The 8927-nt window shown below is 50.4% G+C and overlaps 1 protein-coding gene across 1 annotated transcript; it reads left to right on the top strand.

The window, feature by feature from the left end:
* The first annotated feature begins 1103 nt into the window (after window positions 1-1103).
* On the top strand, window positions 1104-4071 carry APOBEC3A (apolipoprotein B mRNA editing enzyme catalytic subunit 3A). Its single transcript, XM_033866022.2, has 5 exons — window positions 1104-1227; window positions 1535-1679; window positions 2771-3050; window positions 3485-3600; window positions 3864-4071. The coding sequence occupies exons 1-5, from the start codon at window positions 1199-1201 to the stop codon at window positions 3876-3878; spliced, it is 585 nt and encodes a 194-aa protein (XP_033721913.1). The 5' UTR covers window positions 1104-1198; the 3' UTR covers window positions 3879-4071.
* The last annotated feature ends 4856 nt before the right edge of the window (window positions 4072-8927 follow it).

The following is an 8927-nucleotide window of genomic DNA, read 5'->3' as shown; positions in this document are numbered from 1 at the left end:
TCAGAGCTGAGATATTTGGGTGTGTCTGGGGAACCCGAATGTGTTTCCTTTTTTTAAGTCACTCTGTGTGTGTGTGTGTGTGTGTGTGTGTGTGTGTGTGTGTGTGTGTGTGTTCCTTGTGGGTCAGGACCATGGTTAGTTCTGTGTGCTCAGGCACAGTTGTGTGCCAGGCCTGATCTTTGTCATATATGTGGTACCTGAGGTCCCACAGGACATCCTGAGGTGGGACCGCCAGCTGTAACCAAGCAAATAAGCCATAAGTCCCAGGCAGGAAGCAATGCAGAAGGCCCTGGGACAGACACAGCTGAGCCAGGCCTGACTCCTCTGTGGTCCCAGCACTGTGGTCCGTGTCTGCTCCCCAAGCCTCCTGCCCCAGGGCTGCAAGCCAGGGTCCCACTTGGGGCTGGAAGACACAGTCCCCACATTCCTCGGGCCTGGAGGGGGACAGCAAGAGCATGGGCGGCCACGCTTTCTGAGGCCAAAGTACGTCCCACAGCCACGTGTCCCTGCGTGGTCCTGGTCCAGCCTGGTCCCTCCGGGAGCCTTTCTCTTCTCCTCTGTGTAGTGGGGTGAAAATGCTCCACGGCCAGTCGGCTGGCCCTGCACGGGGGGCTCCTAAAGAGAGCTCGGCCCAGGTTTCTCCCCTTCCCTTCCCTTCCCCAAGGATGAAGGCGGCTGCCTGCCTGTCCGAGCAGCTTCTCTCCTCCCCACTGAGCGCCCCACGGGTCCCTCAGCCCAGCGGCCCCAGGGAGCCTGCGCCAGGCCACGGCCCGTGCAGGAGACTCAGCGATGGGCCGCCATGGAGCTTGTCCTGCAGGGTATGGACACCTGTCCTTTCGTCTGTCCCCTCACCACCTGCCTTGCCGGTCCCTGCTGCCCAGATGACCGCACTCTCGCAGACCTCACTGGTCCATGGTCAGTCTTGGTGGCATCCAAGTCGGGCCTTTGTCAGAACAGGGAAAAAGAAACTTAAACCTCTCCGTGAAGGTCTGAGGTTTGGGCGGAGAAGATCATTATGTCATGAGTGGCCAGAGTTCAGGAAGGGGTGAGGCCCAACTCTGCTGACACAGCGGTTTCCAGGCGCTCTGATCGTATATAAGGCTCCTGGTGCTTGAAGAGCTTCAGGTAGGAGGCCACAGGTTGTGACCGAGCACAGAAACAGAAGACTCAGAGCCAGGGACGGTGAAGAAACTGACTCATGGAGGCCAGCCCATCACGCGGGACCAGGTACCACGCTACAGGGGAGCGGGGCAGTGGGAGCTAGGACAGGGGCGGGACGGTGGGGAGAGGCCGTGACCCAGTCCGACTTTGGGCAGAGGGTCAGGTCTTCATTGAGGCTCTGGGCATCTTGCATCGCTCCTGGGGGGAGATCCTGAATTCCCTGGGAGCCCCCAGCGGGGGTCAGAGGGGGAGGACTCGTGGCTCCAGCAGAGACGTGGGGTGCAGAGGGAAAGAGTGTGCGGGGAGGAGAGGAGCGCTGGGCAGTCCCAGAAGGAGCCCCGTGTCTTCGGGCTTCTCCCGCCTTTGACCGTAGTTGCCTGTTGGATGAAAACACCTTCACTGAGAACTTCATGAATCAGATGAACCCTCGTAAGACCTACCTGTGCTACAAGGTGGAGATCCTGGATGGTGACGCTAGGATCCCTCTGGACGAGAAAAAGGGCTTTGTGCGCAACAAGGTGACTGACCCAGCCCGCCCGCAGCAGGCAGGGCCTCCCTATTGTGGGACATTCAGGGTAGAAGGTTGTCAGTTGCACACAGGATGTCCCACAAGCTCTCTCACTCCTGGTCCCTGCCGTTGCTACCGCTGCTCTGCTTGGAATCAGGTGAGGACCCTTGCTGTGTGGCTGGCAGCTCTGAGCCACATGTCATAAGCCAATCACAGCAATCCAGGGCCTGGTACCTCCAATGTCACCCCAGGCTCTAGGACTAGGCTACTCCTCTCCTGCTGTGCCTCTGGGGAGGGGTTGGGACAGAGGGAAAGGCATCTGGACAAGGGGCCGGGTTCTTCCCCGGATTCCGCCCGGGGGATGGCTCTGGCTAGAGAGCCCTATTTCTTCCTCAGTCACTGTGGACTTAGACGGGCCCAGCAGGACCCCTGCCCACTGCTTGAGAGATCTTGCCAAGGGCGCTGATCCCTGCAACCCCACTGCCAGCTGTCTTTAGCCCAAGGACGCCCCTCAGCCTCGGGCTCAGCACAGGGTGAGGCCCAGAGTAGAAGATTGTAGAAGTTTTGGTGCACATGTGGGGTGGGGTAGAGGGGGAGCTGGAGAGCAGGGTGAGTCACTCCAGGGAGGAAACACCCACTTCCATGGCAGGAGGCCAGCATGGGAGCTCCCCTGGCCTCCTCTCTGCAGGGCTGGACTAGGTGAGGCTCCTGAACGCCCTACCTCGGGCACAAAATAAGAGGCGCTCCAGAAAACTCAGAAATCAAGATGAGTGACATTTTAAGGCAATCGTTTAAAAATCAAAATTAACGCAATTCTATGATGAGCAAAACATCAACATTTGCATGAAGACTGATGGGTTTCAGTGCTATGCAGAGCCACAGGGAGCCGAGGGCCGATAACAGGTCATCACTGCTTGCCGAGCTTTTTGTAAAACACTGATACTGAGTCTCTCGTGGAGCTTTGCGTTACTTTGAATCATGTAAATGCTGCGTTGAAACGCCATTCACTTGGTGCTGAGGCTTGCCCAGCGCCTCACCCACCTGCCTACTCTGGCCTCGTCCTGCCCCAACCCCGTCCACTTTTCTTCCTCTTCTATGTAGGGTGCTAACGAACCAGGGGAGCCCTGCCATGCAGAGCGCTACTTCCTGGACCGGATCTGTTCTTGGAATTTGGACCGGGAGCTGCACTACAGGCTCACCTGTTTCATCTCCTGGACCCCTTGTGTTACCTGTGCACAGAAACTGGCTGATTTCCTGGGGAAGAACAGCCACGTGAGCCTGCACATCTTCGCCTCCCGCATCTATAGCCTCTCCGATTATAAGGCTGGGCTGCGCACACTGCAGGCGGCTGGGGCCCAAATCGCCATCATGACCTCTAAGGGTCAGCACGGGTCTCCTGGGGGTGGGGCGGTGGCAGGGAGAGGCCTGTGGGAAGTTGCTAGAAAGGGGCGGGTAGGGTGGGAATCCTTGGTAGAGAGGTCTTTGTGTGCTGCCTGAGAGGTGATGCTAGACTCTGGAAGGAGTCTATGGGAAGAGAGAGTTCAGGGGAGCAGAGCTGCTTCGGGGAGGGGAAGAAGGGGAGTGGGTGGATATGCAAGAAAGACTAGGGGACTTCCAGAAAGGAGAATTGGGCTGGCTCAAATTCCAGTTGCAAGAAAGAGCTGGAGGGGTAAGCTATTGAGTCCCCAGGAGGAAGGAGAGAGGAGGAAGTGAAATTATGACGGGGAAAGTCTGTCCCGAAGAGTCATTTCAGCCCTGTGGCCCCAACCCTTCCCCAGACTGGAGTTCACCTTTCTCTCCCCTGTTCCATCTCAGAGTTTGAGCACTGCTGGGAAAACTTTGTGGACCACCAGGGAAAACCCTTTCAGCCCTGGGTTGGGCTGGAAGTAGTGAGTCAAGATCTATGTAACAACCTGCAGGCGATTCTCCAGGTGAGCGCTCCTTCCTGCTGCTTCCCTGGACCTCCTCCATCCTCTCCTCTCCCTGTGGCTTTTTCCTCCTCTCAGAGCCTCCTTTGGGTGACCTGCTCCCTCCTGGGGTGCCAGCTCCATCCTTTCCTTCCCTTCTCATGTGGTCCCTCTACTTTCTCACTTGCTGTGTCCCTCCTTCCTTCCCCATCTTTGTAACACTCCCCAGACCTCCTCTCGGTTTTTGTTTCATCTTCCAACTGTCTCACTCCCTGCTCCCGTCCTAGACGCAGGAAAACTGAAGGATGGACGTCAACCTCTCTAAAGAAGTCAGGAGACCTCTGTTGAACAGGAGAAAAAAACAGCTTTTTTTGAGAAATATAAACATGCCATTTGCTACCCTCTCCAGATTGATCCAAAGAAACCAGTGAAAGGCAAATGGCTCATAATAAAGAGTTAAAAAAAAAAAAAAATCTGGGAGCTTCCTTGGTGGTGCAGTGGTTGAGAGTCTGCCTGCCGATGCAGGGGACATGGGTTCGTGCCCCGGTCCGGGAAGATGCCACATGCCGCAGAGCGGCTGGGCCCGTGAGCCATGGCCGCTGGGCCTGCGCGTCCGGAGCCTGTGCTCCGCAACAGGAGAGGCCACAACAGTGAGAGGCCCACGTACCGCAAAACAAAACAAAACAAAACAAAACAAAATAAAACAAAAACAATCTGGGTAGATTTACTTTTCATTCAAACCTATATTATGTTCCAATCTACATCAGTAAGATTCTATTCAATATTATCAGAATAGTTCTCAATTTTTAGAGAAATGGATATTTTAATTGATTTTAAATCCAAAGCAATAAAATGAAATATTAAGAATCTTCCACCAAATATTTTTCCTCAGTAAATGTATCATGAACTACAAGTAGTTTATTAAAACTTGCAGACATGCAGATGCCTTTCTCTTTTGTAGTGGATCTGATTCATGGTGGAGTGGAGGTATAGTGGTCACACTAATTCCTGCTGGAGTGAGTAAAAGTCAACTAAATCTTGTAGGAGGGGAATCTAGGATTCAAAAATCTACAGTATACCCTAATGATGAAAAATCTGAAAGTGAAATTAAGAAAACACTCCCATTTACCATTGCAACAAAAAGAATAAAATATCTAGGAATAAACCTACCTAAGTAGACAAAAGACCTGTGTGCAGAAAATTATAAGACACTGATGAAATAAAGATGATACAAATAGATGGAGAGGTATACCATGTTCTTGGATTGGAAGAATCAACATTGTGAAAATGACTGTACTACCCAAAGCAATCTACAGATTCAATGCCATCCTTATCAAACTATCACTGGCATTTTTCACAGAACTAGAACAAAAAAAATCTCTTAATGTGTAGGGAAACACAAAAGACCCTGAATAGCCAAAGCAATTATGAGAAAGAAAAACAGAGCTGGAGGAATCAGGCTCCCTAACTTCAGACTATACTGCAAAGCTACAGTAACCAAGACAGTATGGTACTGGCACAAAAACAGACATATAGATCAAAGGAACAGGATAGAAAGCCCAGAGATAAACCCACACACATATGGTCACCTTATCTTTGATAAAGGAGACAAGAATATACAGTGGAGAAAAGACAGCCTCTTCAATAAGTGGTGCTGGGAAAACTGGACAGCTACATGTAAAAGCATGAATTTAGAACACTCCCTAACACCATACACAAAAATAAACTAAAAATGGATTAGAGACCTAAATGTAAGGCCAGACACTATTAAACTCTTAGAGGAAAACATAGGCAGAACAAGCCATGGCATAAATCACAGCAAGATCCTTTTTGCCCCACCTCCTAGAGAAAGGGAAATAAAACCAAAAATAAACAAATGGGACCTAATGAAACTTAAAACCTTTTGCACAGCAAAGGAAACCATAAACAAGACGAAAAGACAACCCTCAGAGTGGGAGAAAGTATTTGCAAACGAAGCAACTGACAAAGGATTAATCTCCAAAATTTACATGCAACTCAATGTCAAAAAAACAAACAACCCAATCCAAAAATGGGCAGAAGACCTAAATAGACATTTCTCCAAAGAAGATATACAGATTGCCAACAAATACACAAAAGAATGTTCAACATCATTAATCATTAGAGAAATGCAAATCAAAATTACAATGAGATATCATCTCACACCGTCAGAATGGCCATCGTCAAAAAATCTACAAACAATAAATGCTGGAGAGGGTGTGGAGAAAAGGGAACCCTCTCGCACTGTTGGTGGGAATGTAAATTGATACAGCCACTATGGAGAACAGTATGGAAGTTCCTTAAAGAACTAAAAATAGAATTACCATACGACCCAGCAATCCCACTACTGGGCATATACCATGAGAAAACCATAATTCAAAAAGAGTCATGTACCACAATGTTCATTGCAACTCTATTTACAATAGCCAGGACATGGAAGCAACCTAAGTGTCCATCGGCAGATGAATGGATAAAGAAGATGTGGCACATATATACAATGGAATATTACTCAGCCATAAAAAGAAATGAAATTGAGTTATTTGTAGTGAGGTGGATGGACCTAGAGTCTGTCATACAGAGTGAAGTAAGTCAGAAAGAGAAAAACAAATACCATATGCTAACACATATATATGGAGTCTAAGAAAAAAAAATGGTCATGAAGAACGTATAGACAAGACGGGAATAAAGACGCAGACCTACTAGAGAATGGACTTGAGGATATGGGGAGGGCGGAAGGGTAAGCTGGGACAAAGTGAGAGAGTGGCATGGACATATATACACTACCAAATGTAAAATAGATAGCTAGTGGGAAGCAGCCTCATAGCACAGGGAGATCAGCTCGGTGCTTTGTGACCACCTAGAAGGGTGGGATAGGGAGTGTGGGAGGGAGAAAGATGCAAGAGGGAAGAGATATGAGGATATATGTATATGTATAACTGTTTCATTTTGTTATAAAGCAGAAACTAACACACCACTGTAAAGCAATTATACTCCAATAAAGATGTTAAAAAAAAAAATCTACAGGCATTGACAACCTATCACCCTGCCAACAATACTGTTTTGAAATGACAGACCATGCGACAGGAGAAGAGAAAGAATGAGTCTAAATACTGGAAGGGAAATTTCAAATCAGCAGTCGGGTGAACACCAGGAATTACTTCAGCCCCACACCACTCCTAATTCTACCACCCTGTAGGGGAAGCCAGAGTGAGGTGCTTTCCTGCACAGATGATGAACTGGCCCCTGCACAGTACATGGACCCAAGCAGGACCCATCTCAGGCACTAGATTTCTCTCCTGCCACTGATTCTGTCGGGCCTGAATTGAGCTGAGTCAGCCCCTGACAGCTGGTTGTCCTGCACAGGTGTCCAGACAGCGAAGCCTCCCCAGGTCTCTCCTCACAGACTTCTGCTCACATGTCAGGGGCCCAAACTGTGTCACAACCTCACACAATGACTGTGAGGGGCTGGGAGTGGAATCATTTGGTTTGAGACTTGAAGGGATAGAAAATAAGGGAGAGACGATGATGATGGCCAAGGAGGGAGGAAGGGACGAAGTCAGGGAGGGCTGGCACCCCAGAGGGAAGGACTGATAGAACAGTGTGACCCGGAAGGGGGAGGGGACGGGAGAGGAGGGGATAGGAAAGGAGAGGAGAGGAGCAAAGCAGGGCCAAGGGCCAAGGGTGGAAGGACAAGGGACCTAAGGACAGGATGCTGGGATGGAGGAGCGTGGGCAGGGACAGAGCTACCTGGAGGGGCTATAAGTCAGGCTTGTTTCACAGAAGAAGCCATGTGGGGAGGGTAGGATGGTCCAGGCCTGGCTCAGCTGCTCAGCGATGCTGTCAAGGAGCAGCCTGCTGTTCCTGCTCCCCAATCTCAGCTCTCGGCACTTGTCTCCTCAGGGCCTCAGATGGCTGCCCACCTCCAGACGTCACATCTCATTCCAGAGGGGAAGAAAGAGGATGGGACAAACCCCAGAACTTCAGAGCCTGTACATCTTTTTAATGGATACTAGCAGTGTCCTACCGTGAGAAGGGGCTGATGGGAAAACTCACAGATCACACTTTCTGTTGGTGTTTCACTTGAGCCAGTGTGGGCTGCAGAGGGAAAAAGATTGGTTCTTGAGCTCCTCACCTGGAACATATGGAGAATAATAGTGACTGACTGAGGGCTGTTGTGCAGTTAAACGTCAAGTACTTAGGACGATTTGACATAGTTAGTCTTCAACAGATGATGATGCTACTATAAAAAAGAGGAGAAATCACTCATTTAATAAATCACTCAATCCACAGATAATGCAGTCTTCCGGCACATTCTGGCTCACACCGCGTGCAGCCAGGTGCCCAGAGAGACGTGGTGGACAGGCAGCACTGGGGGCCTCAGTAGCAGAGCGGTTCTGGCCGAGACCCAGGCCAGGCTGGTTCCTGCTCCCGAGCCCCTCAGTGTCGCTGATGGGGCCTCACCTCCTCCTCCTGGGGTCTCCTCCTCTGACCCCTAGGGGTTCTCCTCCTGCACTCCTGACTCGATGTCTGGGCCTGGCCTCTTTTGATGGGTCCCGGCTGTGTTCTCAGCTGATGCCCTCATTTCTGTGTCTCCTGCCCCCTCCTGCTGCAGGTGTGCCAGGGAGTCTGCAAGTCCCCAGAGACGAAGGAGTCACGCCCATGGGAGGGAGGATGGACTGAGAGGGGACCCCTTTCACTTATCTTTATTTTATTTTTAATAGTAATTAATTAATTTATTAATTAGGCTACATTGGGTCTTAGTTGCGGCACTCGGGATCTCTTAGTTGCGGCATACAGGCTCTTAGTTGCAGCATGCTGGATCTAGTTCCCTGACCAGGGATTGAACCTGGGCCCCCAGCAATGGGAGCGTGGAGTCTTAGTCACTGGACCACCAGGGAAGTCCCTCACTTGGCTTTAAATTAACAGCTACCTTTTGGTTGCAAACTCACCATGTCTCCTCGCGTTGACCAAGCCCTTTTCATACATAAGCTTATCCCAACTTTACCAAATCTCAGAACAAGGAATTACTACTTAGCACTAGTTTGCTATGAGGCAAAATCCTTTTTCCCCTCTTCCCAAGGTCTCACAGGTAGGACGTGGTAGAGGCCAGATTCACACCTGGGTCCGTGCCAGTCCCTAGCCAACACTGAGACACTTTCTTAAAGACTGTGAGTTATACTAGGATGCACACAGAGGGGCAGGAGAAGGTCACAAGCAAAGCCGGGGTTTCCAGCCCAGGAGTCTGGAGTTGGCCCAGTCAGACCAGAGAGCACATGTGAGAGACTTCAGGGAAGAGGGGAGGGACTGAGACAGGACCAGGATCCTGGGGAGAT

Source organism: Tursiops truncatus, chromosome 11, assembly GCF_011762595.2.
Source record: "Tursiops truncatus isolate mTurTru1 chromosome 11, mTurTru1.mat.Y, whole genome shotgun sequence".
NCBI classification, from domain to species: Eukaryota; Metazoa; Chordata; class Mammalia; order Artiodactyla; family Delphinidae; genus Tursiops; species Tursiops truncatus.
This window is presented reverse-complemented; position numbering and strand designations above follow the sequence as displayed.

Excerpts from the sequence above, each read along its gene's own strand:
- APOBEC3A (XM_033866022.2), top strand. The coding sequence starts at position 1,199 with ATGGAGGCCAGCCCATCACGCGGGACCAG. Across the intron at positions 1,680-2,770 it reads AGGGCTTTGTGCGCAACAAG|GGTGCTAACGAACCAGGGGA; the intron begins GTGACTGACCCA and ends TCTTCTATGTAG. Across the intron at positions 3,051-3,484 it reads CGCCATCATGACCTCTAAGG|AGTTTGAGCACTGCTGGGAA; the intron begins GTCAGCACGGGT and ends GTTCCATCTCAG.